This window comes from Falco rusticolus, chromosome 8 (assembly GCF_015220075.1).
Source record: "Falco rusticolus isolate bFalRus1 chromosome 8, bFalRus1.pri, whole genome shotgun sequence".
Taxonomy (NCBI): domain Eukaryota; kingdom Metazoa; phylum Chordata; class Aves; order Falconiformes; family Falconidae; genus Falco; species Falco rusticolus.
This window is the reverse complement of record NC_051194.1, coordinates 51,100,144-51,124,359: the sequence shown is the minus strand read 5'-3', so window position 1 is coordinate 51,124,359 and position 24,216 is coordinate 51,100,144. Positions and strand designations below refer to the sequence as shown.

Here is a 24,216-nt window from a genome sequence, read left to right as displayed (position 1 = left end):
CTTTCAACAAACGAAAAGCAGAATTTTTTAGGACATGTATTGTAAATGTAAAATTATATTTTACTTGGAATGTGAGGTCTTTGAAGGAGATGCTGTCTTTTTGTTTTCTGATTGCATGGTACCTTGAACAGTTAACTCTGTAGTTATGTTTGGAGACAAAGGGTCCTAGACATAAAATATCACTAAAATGTGACATCAGTTATATACATATGAAAGGATACAAGATTTGAAGTTGTCTTCCAACATAGCAATCTTTTTTTTTCTTTAGAGGTTTAAGTTTTTACATTCTTGGTGAACGTAGTGTAACTTACATTATTTTCCTAGATCTGGAACAGGTTATATCAAAACTAGATCTGCTGCAGCTGCCCTAATTGCCCTTTCAGGAAGCACCCTACTGGCTAAATACAGAGGTGGGAAATATATGATTTTATACACTGCCTGAAATACTGAACATTGAGAAAAATCTCCATTGTAATTTTTTTACTTTAAGAGAGAATTCAGTTTTGCCACGCAAAAAGTAAATTATGTTGACTGCTTAGTTGTAGAGAAAGGCTGATGCAGAAGAAAACTTTTCTATCAATATCTGTAACCATCTTTGCATAAAGAGTAAGCCTCAGAACAAGTCATAGTAAAGTTTAAGATAAGTAGAGCTTAAAAATGAAGACAAATTTCTATTTGTCTAGCAGAAAAGAACAGAAAACTCCTAGTTTTAAATTTCATTGGATTAGAAACAATTTTGTGTATTTGAGCGAAGGAACTTTTAGAGCCCTTTTAACATTAGATAAAAATGCTTAAAGAACCAAGTATAGCAGATAACATGGTCCAGTGCAGTGTGCAGCACAAGGATTTCTGCCTAAATTAAATGCTCAAAATGTAGAACAAATGGGCCACAAGTAGCATATTTGCCTCATGCTCTTCTGCTGTATATTGTATATTTCCTCCCAAATTACAATTTGGAATCAACAATTAATGATTTAAATAGGGCATATCTTGTATAAACTTATTTAAATATTTTTCTTAAAGCCTTGAAACTGAGCCCATTGTTTCCTTCATCCATACCTGTCTTAACTACCAGGAATAAGGAATTGCCATAATTTCCTTATTTTCCTTATCTTCCCCCTGCCTGTAGGAAGGAAGTATTGTCACAGCAGTCACTGAGTACCTGTTAGACAGTAAAGGGGAACTTTCTTGAGCGGTTTATTTGGTAGACTGCAATCATCATATAGATAATTTGAGAATAAGTAGCTAGAAGACATTTCAGGCTCTGCCAGAATTGCACTTTCTTTCCTCTGGTTGTTTTCAGCTTTCTTCCATTTTTATGCTGTCCATGATGGGAAGGTGGCCTTGATTACCCGTAGTGCCCTGAGAAGCCTACTAACAGACTTAAACCAGGTAATGCCACTGCAGTGCTGCTACACAACAGATCTTGTTGGGAGTATTCTAATCTAGGAGAAAAAAATACATGGCTGATACATTTTATGTTTGATTACGTTATGGGACTGAAGTTTGTAGGGCACTATGTTGACACAGGCAGCCACCATGCAAAATAGGTAAAAGAATCAGATTCTGTAGCTTTTCTCAGTCAGAGTAACCACTTGCATCTCAGTGCCTCTGTGCATTCATTTTGCCTGAGCTTACAGGTCCTGGGAACAGCTGCATACATCTGTTCCTAAAGCGACTTCAAGCTTCAGATGTCTGTACTCACTGGAATAGCTTGCACTTGCAAAAAAAAAATGCCTAGCATACAAGTATTTCCAGCTGAACTGGTGCTCAAAATGAGATCTGAAAATGAATCCTGAGGTTCAAACCTAGTGTCCTTCAGCATTCTAATATGGCAACATAGTATGTTGATCCATTTCAGTAAGTGAGCTGGAAGTGAATCATTCTGTCACATACTGAACTATGAAACTGCATACTGATAGTATGAATATGAACAGGTTTTCTTCAGAACAGTACGTAAGATGGCATTTCTATAGATGCTTCACCATCTGTGTGCTGTCACCATCTCAGCAGAGCATGATGGGAACATCTGGGTTTTACTGAGGTGTTTCTGAGCCTTTCTTCTTGATGCAGATCCCAGCCATTGTGGGAGAAAGCTGCACTCTGTCTTGTGTGGAAAATGCAACTCACAGCTGTTTCCATGGGGTGAGTGAAGTTATGATGTCCTGGGAAATTATTCTGAATGTTGCTAGTGTATTAAAATTGCAAGTGTATCACCATATAACATCCACCAACATCTACATTTAAGGGGCAGGACTGATTATCAATCTCACAATATGGGAGGATCTATATTCATAAAAAAAGATGTTTAGTAAGATATTACTGAAGACTCTTGCATTTATTCCAAAACCTTTGGAACCCAGTAACATTTTACATGAATGGAAAATCTATGCTAGCAGAGTCCAATATCAGAGCTTTTTTTAGGAATTGTAGATGAGACACCAGTTCTTTTCAAGTAAATGGCTGAACTTGAGACATATATTTTTTTCCAGGTTCTGAATTCAGGAATTGTTGAAGAAAAATTCTTGTCTTGGCTGAGATCAGAGCCTGCTGTTCTGCTGTGGCTCCCTACATGTTACAGATTATCAGCCACAGAAATGGTTTCTCACCAAGCTAGATGCAGAGTCTGCAAAATTTTCCCCATTACAGGCCTCAGGTGCGTCAATAATTACTGTAGTCTATAGCATCCACATAAATAGTTCTTACCATTGTTCACATACCTTACAGGCTATAACTGCTGTATTAAGCAAAAAACTTTGGGCATAATCTAATTTGACAAGTAACACAAGGAGAGAGAGAACCATCACAGGCTAGTGCTCAAGCCTGCATCCTGCTTCTCTTTAGTTCGCTAACACAGACGTGATTATGGAGACTTACGGAAAGTAAACTGGCAGTTCAGTGGTAAAGCCAATTAAACCCATGTAATTTCTTAGTTCTTTGCCCCATAATCAGGTGTATTAACTGGCTAGTTAAGTTATGCATCTTAGCATTTTACTCATCTAGGTAATGGTATAAAGTAGCTTAATGGTATAAAAAGAACACTCCACACTAACCATTACCTACTGACCAGAACACTCAGAAAAGCATTTTACTGTTACTTTGTTCTCACTAATAGTAAGCTTGCAGGTTTAGTTTTTTGCAGTTTTAGTTTTATGCTAAGTTGCAAATCCTACATCAATAATGTAGTGATGTTACAGTTACATGAGAGCAGCAAACAGAGATAAGCTGGTGCATAAGAACGTGTAATTGCATGTAATACATGCAGGTGTAACTACATTCTCAAAAATGGTGCTAGAAAAAGTATTTCTTCCTTCGATTGAATTTTGATGCAGCAAATAATATCAAAATCATTTGTGGATTCTGGAGAATAGTCCACTGTCATTTGGACAAAATAACTCTTGGATTCAGAGAATGCTGAGGAAAGTCATTATTCTAATCAAGATTCTCCGCATTTCAGAACCCAGGGATCTGGATTTCCAGTAATAAAGTGCACTTACACCAGGTTCTTACTTGTGGAAAAGTAACTTAATCCTTCTATTTTCCCTTGCAGGTATCGCTGTCTGAAGTGTCTCAGTTTTGACCTTTGTCAAGTCTGCTTTTTCACTGGCCGTCTCACCAAACCCCATAAGAGGTCACATCCCGTTGTGGAACACTGTGTGCAGGTAGAGTCCCGTGGTACTGGTTAATTTCCTTGTCCAGGTTCTTCATGGAGGCAAGTAGGCAGTAGACTCTTGAACTACATTGGTTATGAAATTATGTGTGTATTAGCCATAATGGCCATGACATATTAGCATTATTAATCTGGGAACAGTGAGTCAGGGAAAGGAAAAAAGGAGGCTTCTAACCTTAGGAGTGTTTTGTTCTGAAATAACTGCCCAGAACCATGAAATGTCATAGTGCAAATCCTCTTCCCAAGGAGTTTTATGGCAAATTTTCCATTTGCAGATCATCTTTAAACCTGTGGAAAGGGCCCTCAGTGTGCCCCAGTGCTTCTTCCTCCCAATCCCGATGTGGACTCATTCAGAAATTAATTTACCCTAAAGCTGTAGAACCTGCTTTGTTTGAGAGCTTTCCCACTTTATTGTAAACCTTTTGGACTCATTTGTCTCTGACAGTCAGAGATGCAGCACAGAGAGGTAGCGTGGGCCCACCTAAGCTCACCTACTTGGGCTCCATTACAGGGGCAACCTGTGCTTTCATCACACTAGTGGTGAAGTTCAGCACTAGGAATTTGTGTTTGGTAGATGAGCTTCTCCTTTGAGCAGGAGATTCCAGACCTTTCACACAGCAGCAGACAGGGATTTATTTATTTTTTTTTTTGTGAATCTGTATAACAGTCTCTTCTTCTGTTCCAGTATATGAGCTGAAAAGCACCCATGAAAATTTCCCCCATGCCTCATGGTCTCCTTCCTGAAATCCTGTCCTTAACATGAAAGATACCTAGGTAGCCAAAAGGAAGGGCAGGAGGGATCTAACAAGGCAGGAGATGATGCAACCTAGGTCAGGTTGGTCAGGTCAGCAAGATCACAGCACTTCCACACACAGCTTCTCACAACAACCCAATCAGATAAACAAAAGATAGCCTGAAAGAAAGGACAAACTGCCATTTGAAGATGCCCTCACAAGAGCTGATGATATGAAGGTAAAGAACAAGACACCCAAATAAGGAGACAAAAGATTGCAATCACTGCCAGCTCCCAAAGGAGCTAAAGGCACATCCAAAAACCAGCGTTTGGTCACACTAAGAGGAACCCAGAAGGCTTAAGGAGAACTGGCATCTTCTTGTCTTCCGTGTCACTCTTAAGTCATCATGGCCATACCATATGTATACTTACACCTTGGTGTATGAATGCCAGAAAGGCTACTTGGACACATGTATGTTAGTGCCTGTGAGTAAGCATGAATGAGTGAAAGCAGGTTTGTTTTAAAATGAAGTTGCCTTCTATACTATTGTCTGACATTGAGCTTTCCCACATTGTTTCTGGAATATTGCAAATGGATCGCTGAACTTAGTTTCCTTTATGAAGTCCTACTCTTAACACTAACCCTGTAAATACTACTTTTGCGGCCAAAATCTATACCAAAATTTAAAAGATAAGCTACTCACTATGACAGATACCATTTTTGTATTTTTTATGTGGGACATAAAGCAATCAGTAGTAAGCCACTTTTCCCATATCTTCCACTCTTAGCAGATGCTGTTGGCTGGGTAAGTTTTCACGTTGTCTTTATGAGGGAGTGGGCTGTTGAGTGGGGATTTGAAATAATCAGCACTGGTTTTCCTTACCACGCTGACACCTTGTGGTAATGTTATTATAATGTTATTACCACGATGAGGAACGACTAGGAGTCATGCTGTATGTTTTCTTTGTGTTTTCCTGTTCAGTCTGTTGGGGCTCACGCCGCGTTGTGCAGAAGTCACTTCCTGGGACAGAATTGGTTTGTGTCCTCCTATAATACAGCTACTGAGCTTAGTTATACCCAAGTCTGACACTGCCGTGACAAATGGGAGTGTGGTTTTTACTGTGTTGTGTGAGAGGAGGACGTGAGGCACAGGAGACTGTATCTATTAGCACTTCATACAAGTATAAAGGTACTTCTTCCCATTGATCAAGAGGCAACTTAGATACTAGGCAGGTAGTACTACTGTGACTGTGAGCTTAATCACTGTAACTGTCAAAATCCTGCATTAGGCATTTCCAGACTGCCTGAATTTGGCCCAGGCAGAGTGTTTTGCTTTCCTAACAGAACTGGAGCCACTCTTGCCTGTGGTCATGCATCATCACCCACCTCAGCTCCTCTTCTAGGGCTCAGACAGCAGCCATGGGCCTCTTCAGTTGCTGAGCAGATGAACCTTTGTGTTCTTATGTCTCGCCTTTGCCTCAGACCGTGTCTACTTGTGGGCAGCACCTGTTTGAAAATTCAATCCCTTCTTTATTATCCCTCATTCCAATAGGTGTCAGCAAAGGCGAATGCAAAGCACTTTCTCCGCACCATCAGGAACAACCTATTTCAAGAGCGCTGCCGAAGAAAGGAAGCTCAAAGAAGGAGGGCTCTAGAGACAGTGGAGGAGAGGCATTTCCCTACTCACAAAAAGACTTTGTGAGTTTCTGTTTCAGATAAGTTTATAATCTCTGAATAATGTGTCAGGCTGTGGGATACTGCTTGATTATATCCTTTGAGTAAGTGATTTTGTTATGACAGGCACCATGCCACAGCTTTTCCATTAAAAAGGGAAAGCATAAATGGGGAGTTGCTACACATTGTTCTGTAGCTTAACCATGATTACCATGCTGACAACCTAATGACCAGTTGTCTTTTAAAATATAACATGCTTGTGTCTTCCTTCCCTCCTTCCTTATGTCATTTCTTTCTCTCCATGCCATTTCTTATGCGCAGTCTAGGGTCAAGCACTGCAAATATTTAGTACCTGTCACAACTGCATGGATTTTTAGGCACCTCCTCTGACAAATGTGTTGGAAATTAACTGTGAATACTTTCCACATGTGATCCACAGTGTGTTCACTGACAGACATGCTGCTCAAGTCCCACTGAATTGCAATCCCGTGGGATTACTCACAAGAGTGAGTAGCTGATCTCACCATTCCAGTTCTTTCAGATCACTTCTGTTTTGTGTGCTTATATTTAACATGTATTTCATGTTAATGTAATCAATAATGTAAATCATTACTGTATTTCCACTGATTACAGTGATTAATAGTGAGCATTGCAGGTCATGTCGTGATTTTTCCCTATAGCTTCTCCTTCCTTGCTCTGAGATTTTGGTTGATATTTAGGTGTAGAAACTGAAAGGAATGATTATACAAGAGAAGCACTACAAAAATACAAAGGGTGAGATTCCTTCCTAGTTGTATAAAGACCTAGCAAGTCACACCTTACATGTGTTCTCCAAATGAGGCTTCCGTGGGACTGAAATAGGGAAAAAATGGTCATTTCTCCCTAAAAGAATCAATTTCTTCCTTGAAAGGAAGAAGGAGGAGAAAAATCTGTTTATAAAACTTGATTGTACTACACTGCTAGGTAAGTACATTGCTATTGGATACCTATTTTTATATACATTAAGACCAATGGATGATAGTTACAGTGATTTTCATGGAGAATATCATTTTAGTGTTTGGTTTTTAGAATGTTGTCAAATGCAAAACATTTTCCATTGCTAGTATTTCTCCACTTCTATTCAGCAACAAAAAGTATTTCTTCCATTTGAATGTCTTTAATTCTTCTGTGAGCAATCAAGATTTGTCTGTAATTCTGTGGGATTTTTCTTACCTAATTCTTGGGTAGCAATGAGAGAAAGAAGAATGTGGGGATGCTGTACAGGTGTCACAATGGGACTGTAGGTATCTGGGCTTTTTCTAGCATAGAATGGACTGAACAGCAGGGTATCTGGCCCTTTGCTATCTTTTTGTAGTTGAATTTCCGAATATATTTAGCTCTTGGCTAAAGGAAGCAAAAAAAGAAAAGCAGCAAATTGTACTGATACTAAATAGGTGGAAAGAAGAACCTGTTGTTGAAATTCTGTTGAAAGAGTGGAATTTGTTTTCAGGAATCTCATGCCTTCAGCCAAAATATGCCAGCAGGCATAGCTAAACCATACTTCTTGCTTAGTCAATAGCACAGCTCTCTGTCTACTTACAGTGCATTAGTTTTATTTTGATCTTTCTGGTACAAAAGCCATGTAAGGCTTGATCCTTTCTCTACTCATTATTTCTCTGTTGGTATACAGTCTCCCTGCAGAACTCAGTGCTTCACCACTACCTGGCCCTGAAAACCTTTCTTTCCCAGTGGACAGACCTATCCTGGAGTCACCCAAGTTCATATCTGAAAACAGGATTGTAATGCAGAGGGGTGAGAATAACAGCAAGACACCAGAGCAAAGCAAGACAAAAGCCCGGGTGAGCAAAACATGAAGCTGTAATAGTGCTAAAGCTGTGAAGAAGACCTACCAAGTTAACTATCTACTTGCCTTCTAATTACCACTGAAAAAGAAATTTAATGGGCAGCTTCACCTTCCTGTTCATTTCTCACTTACGGAAAAAATGTGGAATCTGAAAACTTAGTGAAGCTTGAGTTCAATACTCTCCCAAGATTAGTGACTAACTCCTGGACTTCCATAACCTTCAGAAGCCTCTGTACAAATATTTGCTCTGTTACTTTTTTCCCCCAAAGTTGTCTTAGAGTAGCACATTAAAGACTAGCTAAGTCTGGAGTCCCTGGAGTCCTCTCTATTCTGACAGTAAAAGATGCCATCATGTCCTCCTACTGCAAGCAAATGTCAAGGAAGGATGCCGTAATTCTTATTAGACTCAGGCCATTTTTGTCACCATGGCAATAGCAAGAGGACAGAATGGGCCCTTCTCAAGGATAAACACGGAGTAGTGTCCTTTTCAACTAAAACAGCTCATACATAAAAGCTCTCCACTAAACCATTTCCAGGTTCCCTTGTATAGAAACAATGCTAGAGGAGTGGGTAGGGCAGTGTAGAAAAAAATAAGTGCATAGCAGTTTTTTTATTTCTATATTTATTTGAGAGGTTGGTAGATCTGCACATACTTGGAATACAGGGAACACTGGGTTGTGTTCAAACCAGTTTGTGTCATCCACTCATCTTGTTCTTCTCAGAAGCCAAGGGTGCAGTAACTGAGAACTAGGCTGTGCATGTCAGGTCACTTCTTTGGCTGCTACTTCTGTGCTGCCCTTTGGAAGACCTATCTTTTAGGACTCTGATGCCCAGCTCAAGGTATCAGTGCCAGCCAGCACATATCTGCAGAAGTTGTGAACAACCATTGCTTAAGCAGATAATTTTGATGGCTGGCATTTTTCATTTTAGAAGACAGCGAGATGGGACTTGCATCCCTGTAGTAGGATTCTGTCACACACATTGCTCCCTTGTTCTTTTTCTCTCTGGGCTGAGAATTATTTTTGAGCAGTTTTGTACTGATTTCCAACATCTTATAGTGCAGATGATTTCAATGTTGATTAAAAGGGTGCAGAGTGTAAGTCCAGTGATAGCTTTTAGTAGAATCCATGAGCTTGGAGGTCCTGGGGATCCAGCTCTCAATCTCGTACTTTCCTGGCAGCCCTTATTCCAGCCCAGTTTATACCATGCCTCTAAAGCAAGTACCTGGGAAGTGTTTATCTGCCTGACTTCTGGGCTACTGTCCCCTGTGTGGCCCAGAGACTGCTGCTTCCATACAAAGACCAGGAGTTTCTCTTCTTTCTTCTATATCCAGTCTCTCCCTCCATCTCCTTGTCCCAAAGCAGTTGTGTGACTTGGGAGAGACTGTTCCCAAATCAGAATATTCAATTTTGCAGGAATTCCAGGGAATAAGGTTTTTGTTCTAATTTAAAACAAAATAATTCTCATACACTTAGAATTTGTCATAGGACAAAGAATTTGTGCTGTAGAGTAAATTTTCCAGTCCATTCTAGCAGCCATCAGGAATATTTTAACGGATCAGTTGACTGCAGTTACATTAAAAAAGTTAACTAGTAACTCTGTAAAACAGACCAAATCCCAAATTTGCCATGCCCTCTTACAGCAAAATTTGCTTAGAAAATGAAATTTTATTGCTGATAAAGTTATGAACAGATACTTTTCTCTTTTTTATTATAGGCCATAGCCTCTTTTGAAGCAGATGTTTTAAAAATGCATGAATCCATCAAAAGCATTCACAATGAGAGCAGGTAGGTAAATGCAGGTAGTACAGTGGCTGAAGACTGGTGGGTAATGCTGCTCAGGTGGAGAGTTAGAAGAGAAATTATCTTTCCATACTTTAGAGATTTAGAGATTTTAAAAAACATATCCTATCAAATGGGGATGAATGATTAAAAACTCAGCAACAAAATTGTAAATGGACATCACAGGAAAAATAATTTCTGGCAAAGCACAACATTATGATTTTTTTTCATCAGCATTTCTGTAATTGTTAGTTTACATTTCTAAAGGAAATTTTTAAGGGAAAAAATATATTGCATAAAAATACCAGAGTAGCACAGGTTTTAATTTTTTTCTGTGAATAAGGCTTAAACAAAACAAATTCATAATTCATATATAGTTTTTAAATCAAAGTAGGGTATCTTTCAAAAAAATATGCTGTCACATAGAGATTACAAGGCTTAATACAATAACTATTGGTAAAAATTCCATGACTTAGATTATTGCAGAAGTCCCTTCTGATATTCAGACCTTTGACATGACAAAAGTATTAATTCCTAAACTACAGGTTTCTTGGGTGGTTTGCTTGCTTGTTGGGCAAGTGGATACTGGTGTATGGGCAACAATGCTTACCTTTTTCTTTCACTTTTGCTTTCCCCTCCTTCATCTTTGTAGGTATATATGAATGTGCTGTAGATATAATCATCTCTGTGACCACTGAAACCGATGGAATTACGGCAAAGTGTAGAATTTGATCCTGAATCTACTCCTTTTATTTCCTTCAGTATGTTAGGTTCCCTCTGTTCCTGTTTTGTTTCAATGTATAATTGCTGCTCCGAATTCACACAAGGGCACACCAAGATTAGAGCAAAACAACTGCAGTTTCATTGTAAGTCTGCATCCTTACCTCACTCTCTGTTCTCACATGGGAAAACAGAGAGATATGGCAAAGATCTTCAGCTTTTGTTTAGATCAGCCATAGTTGAGATGGTATCTGGCAAGCCTGGTCCTGAAATACTGCATCACCCTGTGACCCAGAGCTTATCATATAACTGGGTGAATGACTCACACTACTCATGGGAAACTCTTTGTTCTTATTTGTAGATCAACATCCAGCATTTATGTGCCTATTCACAGAACTGGGCTCCGAGTTACTTGAAGGTAGTCAGCATTTTACTGTAAAGATCCCTTAAATGCTGTTATAAGGGACCACTGTAATATTATTTTTAATTTTAAAAGATCTGGCTTGCTGTCCCACTTGGACAAATCTTGCATAATTCCAGTGAAACTGATGGGGCTCTTGTCTGTGAGCCAATGCATACCCAAAATAAAGTGAATCAGATTAAATTCTGGATATAACTAAGCAAGGGAGTTAGCTATTTCAGCTGTGTGATATGAAGCAGTTGGTTTATTACTGTAGCGTTAACAAACTTTTCAGTCTGTCTCCACCTCAGCCAAGGGGAAGACAAAACTGTATTTCTACCCTGACTTTTTAGAAAAATCCCAACTCTAGAACAGAGATATGGGTGGTATTTTTGTCATACTGTGCCCTGAATAGGTAATTTCTAGATCTTTTCTGGTGTGTGTGGGAGGGCGGTACTTCTCATTGCAAAAACCACAGTATCTTTTCAAGAACAAGTGGCCTGTGCAGAAACTACTGGTATCATCAAACAAGCTGCACAGAATACCGGGAGCAAGAAGGAACTCAATAAAAGGGGCAGAGGCTCCTTTTAGTCCTTTGTTGCCCAGGGGGAAGCGGTGGAATCTTTTGCAGGTCAAGGAATTGCCCTAAGTAGTTTGTGTCTAGACAGAGGGACTGCTGTAATGTCTTTCCTGTTGCAGCCACCTTTGTGTGAAAGGTAAAACCCCTAGATGCAAGGCTCAGCCCTGGCCACAGTTCCACTCAGCTCATATCTTTCCTCATCTAGAACATTCTTGTTCTTATTAGCTCAACGGATACAGCCCAGTTCCTGAAATACGGGCCTCTAACACCAGTGAGAGCTGACAAAAATTTCCTGAACTGATGAAGAGGAGAAAGGTTTTGCTATAATGTTTGCTCTTTTCCATGACTGGATATATTTGTATATGTGTGATCTAGCAAAATTCCCACCCTCCCGTGTCCCTGGCAGGTACATGAAGAAGCAGTTCAACAAGTGGAAGGACAAAATGCAACTTCTTCACAACCGCCAGGAAGAAAAAAGCTGCAAAATAGAGGCAAAGCTCCAAAGCCTGAGAGCAAGTCATGAAAACCTGCAAATGAAGCTGCAGCAGATGAAACAAGAAGTAAAGATATAGTGATAAATATACCAGGATTCTTCACAGCTATAGGCAATTACTGAACACTAACTATTCCTTTTCCTGTAGACCAGCAGTCTTGATGCTATTTTCTGCACCTTCTGCTTGTCTGCTCAGTTGTCTTAGGTTCTTGTCTTCAGAGAAGGCAGATAGGCTCTTTGCAGCAGTGATTTTCTTGTCATTCTGTATATATTTAGCATCTAGCACAGATATTCATGTCTGGGATGTTCAGATACTACTGCAATGAAAATAATGAGCAGGTATTCCAATAAGAGTGAGAAAATTATTTCCAACAGAGCTGTTAGATACTTCATTGCAGTCTTTTCTTTAGAGAACAATCCTGTGTTGGCATTGAATAATAAAACACTCTTGTTATTCCTAATCGCTGTCTTGTACTGGGATGTAAGACAGACCTCTTACAGAAAATATTTCATTTCTTTTCAATTGTACTGAAGTATCTCTGAGGTTCTGAAAAAGCCCTTATTCGTTCATACGAATGCATGCGTATTACAACCTAAAGCATTTTTGTAGTATTTTCTGCAAAGCTGTTTTTAAAGTCTTTTTCAGGTGTGGTCAGACGTAAGAGAAAAGCCAGACACATCTGCAATGCACAGTTGGTCACTTTGAAATCACTTGCACATGGAGTCCAGTATGACCTGGCATGTCATCCAATCCAGTCCTGTCACAGGCCTGTCCACAGCACAGGACTGGTTGCATACATGCAGACAGTTAAGTGTCCAGCGCATGTGCAGTCAGCTGAGTGCATCCCAGTTACATCAGATTCTGTGTTCATGCAATGGATGGTATTTGCCATCATAGTTCTGTCTAGAAAATTCCAAGTACAATTGTGACACTGACAGCCAACCTTGTTTTGGAATTTCAAATGTTAACAGGTGTGAGGTGTTTGATATGTGTTTAGTATACACTTTTTTCCCCCCCTTAGTTTCATTGTTTTTAGAAAATTTTCCTGCAAATTTACTCTCAGAACATTATTATTCAATGGCATTAAAGCATATAATGTCTTCAGATTGGAGCTGTGGAAAACTGGCCAAACTCAAACACAATGTTCTGTTTTATTGCAGGAAAATATTTGTGAAAAGAATTGGTTTAGTTCACTGGAAATTAAAAAAAATATTATTCTGACCCCAAATTATTTTTCTACCTATTTTACTACTACCAGAAAACCAAAATATCAGTTATTTTCACAACATAGTTTCTGTTTTTTGTCTATTGCAGACAGTGTTACAGTCATCAGAGCATCCTTTTGCACAGTGTCAGAATATGATGCCAAGAAATCCACATATCCTGCTGGAAAGGAGAATGCAAGGTGGATTAAATCCTGCTCAAATAAGATCTACTTCCAGAACATGTGTGGACTGGAAATCTTTGAATCCTCCCAGCTCTGCTGATAGAATGCAGCTTGTACAGATGCCTGTGGTTCCCACTGCAGTGGACTTTATGTTCTCAGAAGACCCACTGGAGTCAGTATCCCTGCAGAATGACAGATTTTATATGGGACAGTATAAAAAAGCAAAAGAGAATCAAACATACCTGCCTGAATCGACAGAAAATTCCCTCAGTGGCATCGTGAGGAATAAAGTTCTTACCCCCACTGCAGTGCAGGTATCACCTGATGAGAATGAAGTCAGTGAGGAAGAGCAACTGCAGCAGCTAGTGATGAAACTGAAGAATGCGTTGTCTCTCCAAGCCCAACCAGGTATATATAAATTCTCCCAGTTATCTAGACTGTCGTCTCCCCTTCATCCAGTTTACTCTGTAATATTGTTCATAATCATTTTATCCTCAGAGGAAACTTGGAACTTGCCTTTGCCATTGTAGAAGTACAGCTCTACACTTTAAGGTAGAACATACTCCTGTAAGGTGGAATATAGCCCCTAATATTGGGCTAATTTGAAATGGGATGAGTCAGAGCACATAAGAGGAAATCAGTCTCAGCGGTCAATTAAGGAGCAAACCTATTCTGGTGAGGGCACTGGAGGTCTTTACTGTTGCCACTTCTGTGACATTGTAACTATGACTCTAGTCCCAGGCAGGCTTCCATGAGTACAAAATCCCTTTGTAACCAATGGTCTTACACAGCGGAGTTTTGTTCAACACACAGGATGCCTGACTTTTGGTAATGAGCATGCAGTAAGGAGAATGACAGAAAAAGCTGCTGTTTCTACAGAGTTACCTTAATTTAGAGATTTATAAAGAGTTTTTTAGGACTCTGGCAGCATTCAGTTGCTCTAAAAGACTTTAAATCTGTTCTGGTTTTCAGCTCAACAGTCTGTTTTGCAGCAGGAGTTCTTCTCTACAGCTGAACGTGTTTGCAGTTCCTTTTCTGACCTCATCAACCAAGTAACTTCACCAGCTTGTAAATGATGGAAAAGACCATTCTCCTTACAGCTTCACTGAACTATTGAAGGTAATTGATGCTATGTCAGACTCTTTAAAGTGTCTCAGGTGTTGCACTGTAATAAATAAGCCAGCATAACAGATTTCTGCATTTACTGACTTCACCAGGAACCGTAAATCGTGTTAGAGAACCATGTTCCTTTTGTATTGGTGGTTTCCAGCTGCTGTGCAGTAGATGTTGGCCCAGCTGATAAAAATCAGCATGTCTTCAATACTGTTACACTGGCTTTCACAAGTGCCCTCTCTTCTTACTGCTGTGTAATTGGTAGGTCCTTGTGTTTCAGAAACATTGGTTTTTTATGAGAGTTGGCTTGAGTCAGCTGGTTTCAGTGATGTATTTACTATCACATTGTTGTTTCTTAGACTAAAAGAGACTTCAGTCAGACTTCTCAATGCTTGATATTTACATATTCATATTTTTCTGAACTACTAAATTCATATTTAAAGATGCTTTGAACATTTAAAGGCTTTAGAAGAGCCTTTCCATTATTGATTAACTTATATATTAGTATAGAATGATTAAGAAGAATGTAATGTTTAGTATAGAATGGTTATTAAGAATGTAATTTTGCCTGCAGGATCTAAAATCTGAGAAAAGTAATTGTTTTCTCTGTTACTAGCACTTTGTATTTGATAGAACATATCTAAAACTTCCAGAGTATTAAAAATACTTATCAAGACTGTACACACATATGCAAGTGCATATATGCATGTAAGTAAACATATAAACTGCACAAAATTTGTAAACAGGTAGATGATTTGCTGTAGGTAGCAGAGACCTCTCAAAGAGAAGAAATTGCCTGAGGTAGGAGTTCCTTTAGGAAATTTATCACTTGCAGGTTTACTTGCAGGTTGTATCTCCTTTTTTATTTCAGCACAATTAATAACGCAGACGGTCTCTTTTACATCAGCAGTTTACAAATGTTCTCCACAGCGTGACCTATGCCTATCTCAGTTTTCTCAGTCATTTCTGCACATGCTAATCCTTTCCTGCTCATTTCCTCAAAGGCCAAATGACGCTACAGCCTGTTAATTAAGAAGCTTGCTGCAGCGGAGATGTATTGTGAATTTAAGTTAAACATCAACTTAGCCCATAGTGGTATTTCAACATTTCTGTTGCTATCTGAAGGGAAGAAGAAAGCTGCCAGCAGTCCTTTCTTAGGAGATCCCGTGGTTACAGGTGGGACATATCTAAACTGGAAGCACTAGCCTCTTCCCAAAGGTCCCTGTGGAAAAAGCATCTGAGAAACTGTATTGGTCCAGATAATCTGTCTGGTTTTACATTTTCTAGAGCTTGAGAGCTTACGGGAACAGGTAACATCTGGTCTACTTCAACGCCATTCCTACTTGGCTGAGGCATCCAGCTGTTAACACGTTCTGTCAGTTGCCAGTCTTAATGGCTGAAGTACTGTGGATGAAGACTGTGTCCCTTATGTTGATGCAAAGTTGTGCACAATGGGGCAAAGATATATAGATGTTAATATATAATAATTCTATATTAATATAATCTAGATAATTAACAACAGTAGTACAGAAGCAAGCAGGTCTGTTGTGACAGTGCTCTTGCGTCCCTCCCACGTGGTAGCAGAGCGCTCTCACAGGCTGCAGCTGCAGGCAGAGGCAGCTGGGGAGGTGTTGCCGAGTAAACCATGTTCCTGTGCTTACCCTGCTTTAGTGTTCCCTCTTCTCTTGAACATTTAAACAGTTTGTTGCATGCTTAACTTTAAGCACAAATTCATTGCCATTGAAGCTGGTAGCTGTCTTACAGGTTTTTGTTTGCTTTCATAAGATCAGGTTTTCACCCAATGGGACTATGTTTAAGCTTTATTTTGTTCAGACCTAGTAACCATTTTAAGATTTCATTTACACATTTCTGCAAGTTGATGAACACCCAGCAACTGAGTTTTTCTTTAGGCATTTGGAAAAGAAAAAAAAACCCAGCCAAATATTATCACATTTCAAGGAAAGAAACATAGAATGCACAACCAAATGTAGTTGCCCTGGAAAGCTGAATTTTGTAGTTGCATTCAGCCAGGCAGGCAATAGAAATATTTCATTTCATCAAGGCATCAGATGTTACCTGCTGAAAGTTATATTGCATTAGTTTAACATCAAATTGTCTATTACAGCTGTAAAAAACAGTTAGAGGAAACTGGTTTATCTACAAAGAACTTATAAACTAAAGAAGAAGCAAATTCAAGTTATGTGTGAGAATTCTTTTGATTAAACACTTTAAGTGAAAATGTGTAACATTAAGTGGCATTTTTAATGACTAAAATTTAGGAAAAATACTGTAAAAATATAATGAGAAAGCAAACAGGAGCTGGTAAAACCTGTTAAAATTTATACGTTTTCTGGAAAACCAAAAACACTTTTTGAATGTATTTTTAATATAAAAACATGTACTGCTGTTCTTCAGTAGGATGACCTTTTTCAGCAGTGGTTGCTTTGTATGAGTATACAGCTATGCATACAATACGACATCAATCACCATCTTGACTCTAATCCTGTCTTGGAGCCAGTGGAGATTTTTGGCAACTTCCCTCTTTGCTTGTCTATGTCTTATTGAAGGGTCAGTTATTTCCTGCTTTGGCACCTGAAAGACAATAGTTTGAATAGTCACATGCATTACAAAATAGCCTGAGGTACACACAGATTGAAGAAGGCAATGGCTTATAAATCATGCAGTTTAATAAGGAAACTGAATTCCTAGGTAATTACAAAACCCCACAAGTCCAAGTTAACTATGAGCACTGTATCTCTGATTATAGGTCTTCTTTCACCATGTAAATTGACATCAATAGATTAAAATGCAAAAATTAAAGAGAAGTTAAAAAATATCTACAAAGATCTTGAACTAAATGTTTATATCCTCTTTTTCCCTAGCTCTCCAATGATTCTTCCAAGTAATTTCGATCTACTCTTATGCATGTGGATACTTATTAAATCTTCAAATGAGTTTTTCTTCTTCAGAACTGGTGACCTCTGAACGTGAGAAAATATCCCTGAAAAGTAACATGAAAATGCATATAAGTAATTCGTTTCTAAACAGCAAAGAACAGCCGAATACTCCTCTGTCTTTATCTGCTGCTGGTCCCCATTTTATCAGCATTGACCCCAAACCTTTTGTTTGGTGGTAGCCATATCTCTACATTCACAAGTTGCCTTTCAGTGACAAATTACTTTTGTAATCTTTTCCTCAGCATAGACCTTTTCCTTCAGTCAGTAGAGCACTGAAGTCTGCTCACAGTCTTACTTACTGGCTTGTTATCAACCTACCTGCACAGTGGATGTAATCTCTTACACTGTTTAGTAGCACATTTGTTATTTCCTTGAGGAACTATGGGGCATTTTCTTTGCAATGATCTCCAAAAGCCAACAGGTTGGCTTTATTTCTTTCAGACACATTTGTCTTCTGAAAAAGTAACTGGTTAACATAGTATCTATTTATTTACCAGACCTCAAATACATAATACAGCAGCTTTCACCCCAGTGCCCTCCCTAGCACCCTGCAGCCCAGAAGAGTCAGGACAGTAAGTTGGGTCTGCCTTGGGCCAGGTGCAAGGGCTGATCTGAGCCCAATTGCCTACACCTGTGAGGGAGTTGCACACAGCTGAGGCCACTTTGGGTGGTGAGGTGGTAGAGAGACTGCTGGGTGAGGAGAGAACAAGCATAAAAGTAGTAGAGAGGGGTTTATGTTTGTATTCTTCAAAGGTTTATACTGAGGATGTGCTACATGGCTTCTTGAGGAGGGTCATCTTGTACAGTTGCTCTTCAGGAATATTTGCTGTAAGTACAAAAGCTATGTTTTCCTTGTGGTTTTAAGTCTTATTTTGGCTCATTAAAAGTTGTTAAAGTGACAATATAAAGACTTATAACATGTCTGACTCCATTGGAAATGTTTTTATGAAACCTGCTTTTTCATAGTGCTTTGGTTTTGTTAGAGGAAAGGGATGTGTTGCTAAAGATACCTTGGCTGTGTAACTGTAAAGGACTCTTCCCAACTTGTCTCAGTTTAAAGCTGACTAATGCTCCTCTGCAGGGTATCTAGGGAAGTTAAAATGCTGCTGGGTTAAGCAGAATGTTAGCTGGCTGGAGGCAGTTTGTGAGGTAACTCATATACAGGTGTTCTGATTTTGTCATGTCTTTCATGGGTCCTGTAGAGTTTGAAGAGTTATCTTCAGATCTGTTGGTAACTACAATCAGGAACCTGGTAGGACTAGAGCAGTTCAGAAAACGGTGCTTGAACCTATAGGTTTGGACCTGGGCTACTTCTGCCGCTGTCTTGGTATATACTTGGACAGACTTGTTTCCCAGAAGGTCAAAGTATGGGCAACTGTGGGAAATGTATCTTAGATGTGATGAAGTATTTCTGTTCAGTACTGCTGAGAAGCTTCACTGCCAAGGACTTCACTAGGTTTTTTGGCTTGGAGGGCTTTTCTGGTGGTGTTTTTTTTTCTTAGAAAAACTCTGTTCCTGATACTCAATATTGGCAATGACCTCATGGGGTTTTATCCTTTAGTTCTGAAATCTGATGCTAGAATAACACCACCTTAACATCGGCGTTTCTCTGCCAAGTACAGATCTCTGTTTTGCTTTTCCAATTCAATGATATGTTTAAGGAACTACAGTGAATGCAGCTTACAGATTGCTCCTGACTTATGATCCTGTTTGCCATCAAAGAAAGAAAAAACAACAACAAACCAACCATTTTAAAATGGTGAATATTTAAAGAGGAATAAGATTAAAAACTTCAGTATGGATCAATAAAGATGGTATCGATAGTTGAAAAAGTAACAGTATAAAGCAAAAAATCTTGCTTTTTTGTTTGACTTCTAGAACAAGCCTACTGAAAGCTGTTCATAGTCAGCCATGTAGATGTGCGGTAGAGTATACAAGGTCATTCAAATGCCACTAGTGCTGCTCTTTGGGCTAAGAAAACAGGCTTGTACACCTCTACGCATAAGAAGCAGTAATTCTATTCCTCATTGTTTGCTAGGATGCAATTTCTACCTGCGATTATTAACAATTGATTTCTGCTTTCACCGGTGAAACAAGGCAGTAGGGTCACAAAGATTAAAACAGTCGGCTTTGTTAAGAAACTGGGAGACTTGGATAAGAGGTTAGATAGCTCCTCCAAAAAATAAAATTCAGGCTGTAACTGCTATAAGCTGCCTGCTACTGACTGATGTTAATCAATTGTGCAGAGGAAACCAGATTAACTGATTACAATTCACAAAGCACAGAGGTAAAAGAATAGAGAAGGGGAGGAATCCTTGTTTGTCTTAAAGTGTGAATACTTACAGTGCTTAAAATCTCTCTGTATAGGAGTAAACGAAAGTCAGTATTAATCACAAACCTCATACTTTGATTCTTCAAAACGTATGAGACTGTTACCTCTTAATCTTGAATGGAACAAAATCTCATTGTTTAGGAAAACCACAGTGTGATACAGACATGAAGAGACAGATGTAAACAGGCTAAGGGGGAACTTAGATGGTGATATTCAAAGCCACGATCTGAAAACAAAAAATCATCTGGAGTTTTAGCCTGCTGGGCACGCCAATTTTTGATAGTACTACTACCTCGTGTCTAAAGCTGTGTTCTGTTTGCACCCAAGAGTGCATCAGTCTGGTCAGGACTGAGCAACTGTTGCATTTGTGATGTCTGAGGCCACTTGGGAACCAGCAGGGGATTCCGTGCTGCCTGCCATCAGCATTTCTTGACACACATCTTCAAGCTGCGTGGTAGCTCAGATTCTTTGCAGAGCAGAAGAGGATCCACTCCTTGCTTTTAAAATGCAGATAGTGGTTGTTTGGTTTGGAGTTTAGAAACTGTCCCTGTGTGCGTTCTTCAGTGTGAGGGGATTGATTCTAACACATCCTCCACCTCCTAGCTTAATGGCTAGGACACTCTTTGTAGGTAACCGTGGGGGTAAGGACCTCTCGATCCTTCCTCTCAAATCCTATCTTTCAATACACAAACCTCTAAAATTTGTGAGCAAGAGCTGCACTTTCCAGTGGTGTAGTGTGCCTGGGATGGAAGAATCCTGAGTTCAAGTCCCTTTTATAGAGACACTCTGGTTACTCATGAGTAACTGTCCAGAGAGGTTCTTTACTATTCCCTGGATGTTCCCCTGAAGTCTTAGTAACTAAGACACTGATCAAGGAAGTGGAGATAAGTGTCTGACTTCATTCAAGTGGAAAGGCAGTTCTGCCTTCTCCCTGTGGGCCTGATGTGCTACACTGTTGGTGATGGCAGCAGCGCTTCTACCCCTCCGTCATATTATAGCACCTGTCCCTTTCTGAAAGCAGACATTCTCAAGGGGAGGATGCGTCTGTTGGTAGCGGGATCAGAACTGATGCCTTAGAAGAGACGGAGGTTTGGGAAAAACTATGCTCTATCTTCCTGCGGGGAATGGGGAGGCTAAGTGATGCTACTTTTTGCAGATCCTGCTGCTATTTGCCAGCTCACACCTTACTGCATGTGGAGACACATTAAGCCTGGGGATTCTGCTCTGGGGCTGGGAACCTGAAGATTAGGAATTACAGCATTTAGTGTCATAGGTACTGGTCTTCCTCCTGAAGCTGTAGCTGTGTCTGAAAGCCTGCATGCATCTGAGTCCTCGGTTTGTTTCCATTGTGTGTTGGGCAAAACTTACCAGTATAGAAATAGGAAATATCTAGTGGCTAACTACTAGATGGCAAATAAACATATCCTTACTCTTCTGCTGAAGGACTGCCACTCTCCTCAGCAGCACCAGTGCAACGCGTTCCTGGGGTGAGGCACCTCTCAGAATGAGGAATTCAGAACTAGCCTGTCCATGGTACAGTAGTGGTAAAAATGCTGGTGTGGAAGAATATATTTGTATGTTCAGTTGCTGAGCTGCCCTTTTTGTTTGAATCCTCTCCCGTGTTTTGCTTTCTGCTGCCCCTCCTCCCCCACCAAACTGAAACTTAACTTGGAACTCTAATGACAGCTTTTATCTGGAGGTTAAATTTTTACTGAAATCACTTTGAACATAAACGTAGCTCAGTATGGGGTTGGGGGCAGTTCTGCACACTGTCCTCTGTTTCTGTACTATTACCATATTATACAGTAAGCCTGTATCTCTTTTCTACTAGACTCTGGTTATTGCCCATGAGACGTATTAAAGGAGTAGTAACCTTGGTTTCTCCCTGTGAACTGAGAACGTAGAGTAGTGATCTTCTGTTCAGCTTCTGCTAGCTGCCTTCTCCCTAGGCCATGGGTTCTGGAGAGCACGCAGTCCACATAGATATCCCAGAAGAGCTGAGCGAGGTCCCAGAACAAAGCTCCATGTTTCAAGTTCTCTGATGATTTCAGGAAGATCATGAAGTCCCAAAAGCCACTGACAGAGTCAGAAATGCGAGGCTTCCTCATCTCCAGTAAGACAGCCGAGGAGGATTCCCAACACTGGGGATCTGCTCGCCCAAGAGCTAGTGGATCAGTTTGGCTATGGCAGAGGAAAGGTGACATGCAGAATGCTCCCATGATTAGCAAAGAGCAGATGAGTCTCATGTTGCAGTGGATTCTTCCTCTGTTCCCAAGGTCCATTGTGTCACTGAAATGTTAGAAAAGAAGCTGAAAAACTTCTCACTTAGATGCAAGAACAAAGCCCTGGTACCTTATTTTACATAGAAGGCGCTTCAGATGTTTTTAACTGTTTCTCTGCTCTTTAAACATCTGTATATGCTTTTTTGCATGTAGGAATAGAAATACTAGTGAAGTTGCATTACTCTGTAGCAGAAGCGTGTGTTAAAATTTGTTAATCATCCTCAAATCCATATGATGAACTCTCTTATCTGGAACTTGTTCATACTGAAAGTTTTTGGCCTTTCCTGATTTACAGATCTCTAACCTTTTTCAGTAAAAATCCATTCCTTTTTACAGAGAATTTAAGCCTTTAGGCAGTCTTGCTTTCCTCAAAATTTTATGAGCCCTTTAAATTAGTTCGCAGACTCACAGGGATCTGTAGACAGCAGATGGAAAACTATTGGTTGAAAATGTGTTCTAATGAATTAATAGTAGGTTGCAAAATCATCCATTCAACAGGAATGTTTTACCTGCTAAAATGCAGAACAGTTTGAAAAAGAGTACAGCCACATCATAGCAGCTGTGTTGTACAACATGTACACATGCATATAGAATCAGAATAGTTTAGGCTGGAAGTGACCTTTAAAGGCCATCTTGTCCAACCCCCATCCCCCCTGCAATGAGCAGGGACATCTCCCACTAGATCAGGTTGCTCAGAACCCCATCCAACTCGACCTTGAATGTTTCCAGGGATGGGGCATCTGCCACCTGTTCCGGTGTTTCACAACCCTCATTACAAAAAAATTCTTCCTTTTATCTAGTCTGAATCTGCCCTTTTAGTGTAAAACCATTATTCCTTGTCCTATCACAGCAGGCCCTACTAAAAAATCTGTCCCCATCTTTCTTATGAGCCCCCTTTAAGGATTGAAAGACTGCGACAAAGTCTCCCTGGAGCCTGCTCTTCTCCAGGCTGAACAACCCCAACTCCTGCAGCCTTTCTTCACAGAAGAGGTGTTCATCCCTCTGATCATATTTGTGCCTCTCCTCTGGACCCGCTCCAACAAGTCCATGTCTTTCCTGTACTGAGATTTATATATAAAAGTACAGATGCTTATTGCAGGTCACTGTAACAATTGTCTGTTATGTTAAAATTGTGAAACTTGGAAAGTCCCAGCTGTAGTGAGAGAAATCCTGAGAATGATAATATTTTGGGGACAGAATTTCTTTTCTAGTATATGCTTCTAGTATTTCTAATATGACAGTTCTGTACACATTTCTAATGTGTAAGAGGTTTGGAGGTGGCTTTTAGTGTAGCTCACCAAACAAAACAAAACCACCCCAAAAACCCACCACCAACAGATCGTTCAAACAAAGGAGTAATACTAAAATTGCCTTTGAAGGATGGTTTTGCCATCTGGTCTACACTGGATAACAATTGAACTGGTCACTTTGCTTTCTCTGCCCCCCCAGCCTCTTTGGAAACTTTCTAACTTACAGAACTGGGTAAGACAAGGACAAGTGTTCTGGGTTTGTCAGAGGTGTGAGCAAAGGGGCTGCCCCGGCAGGGAGATGGCAGGGCGCTGGTATGAGGGTGGGTGCCATTTAAGGTGTGCTGTGAGTGGCACTGCTCAGGGCCAGTAGCCAAGAGCACTAGTCCTTACGGTCTGGTCAAACTCAAGAGGCATTTTGCTGTTAGTCTTCTGCAAAGTTCAGGATTTTTTTAGATGGCTGAGAGCTGAGGGGATGCTTAAGATGTGTCAGTTTACATTGATGTCCTACCTGTGCTGCGGTGAATGCTTCCACGCAGCCACCCACTCATGCTCGCGTCTTTAGGTCCTGTCCGTAAACCCAGGTTCATGGTGCGTGCCATCTACACCTGCTGGCTCCCACTTCTTTCTTTTCCTTTTTTTTTTCTTCCCCTTTTTATTTCCTCCTCTTCTCCTCGAGTTTAACCCCCTAGTCCACTCCCCATCATGAATAGTGCATACAATAATAATACTACTAATTAAAAAGTTCATTAGCTTATTCCTTAGCTCCTAGCCAGCAGAACGGTGATGTCGCTTACGGCGGGTCGCCGGGTCCTGCACCGGACGGGTGCCCACGCCGGCCCGGTGGGGCTGCACGCCGAGCAGCCGGGCAGCGCCGCGACTCTGCCGGGCCCCGGCCGCCCCCCGCCCGCTCCCGGCCCCGGCGCCCGCACTTACCTCTGCCTCCGGCGTGCAGGGCGGGCCGGGCAGGCAGGGCTCTCCGCGCCCGCCGCGCTCCTTAAG

The 24,216-nt window shown here is 40.4% G+C and overlaps 2 protein-coding genes across 3 annotated transcripts in view; one reads left to right on the top strand and one right to left on the bottom strand.

Annotated features, from left to right (window-relative positions):
- Positions 1-17,386, top strand: part of DYTN (dystrotelin) — a 23,811-nt gene extending 6,425 nt beyond the window's left edge. The window contains exons 3-14 of one of the 2 annotated variants that reach the window (XM_037397505.1): positions 325-410; positions 1,304-1,392; positions 2,074-2,145; positions 2,493-2,656; positions 3,551-3,662; positions 5,957-6,102; positions 7,748-7,916; positions 9,638-9,708; positions 11,809-11,962; positions 13,211-13,691; positions 14,256-14,402; positions 17,279-17,386. In XM_037397505.1, the coding sequence (XP_037253402.1) occupies positions 325-410; positions 1,304-1,392; positions 2,074-2,145; positions 2,493-2,656; positions 3,551-3,662; positions 5,957-6,102; positions 7,748-7,916; positions 9,638-9,708; positions 11,809-11,962; positions 13,211-13,691; positions 14,256-14,359 (1,648 nt within the window). In that variant the 3' untranslated portion in view covers positions 14,360-14,402; positions 17,279-17,386. The remainder of the gene's footprint in view (positions 1-324; positions 411-1,303; positions 1,393-2,073; positions 2,146-2,492; positions 2,657-3,550; positions 3,663-5,956; positions 6,103-7,747; positions 7,917-9,637; positions 9,709-11,808; positions 11,963-13,210; positions 13,692-14,255; positions 14,403-17,278) is intronic. The other variant, XM_037397506.1, reaches the window with a different exon arrangement.
- On the bottom strand, positions 16,910-24,216 carry FAM237A (family with sequence similarity 237 member A). Its single transcript, XM_037397508.1, has 3 exons — positions 24,151-24,216; positions 21,559-21,974; positions 16,910-17,397 (listed from the first exon to the last, which is right to left on the bottom strand). The coding sequence occupies exons 2-3, from the start codon at positions 21,965-21,967 to the stop codon at positions 17,258-17,260; spliced, it is 549 nt and encodes a 182-aa protein (XP_037253405.1). The 5' UTR covers positions 21,968-21,974; positions 24,151-24,216; the 3' UTR covers positions 16,910-17,257.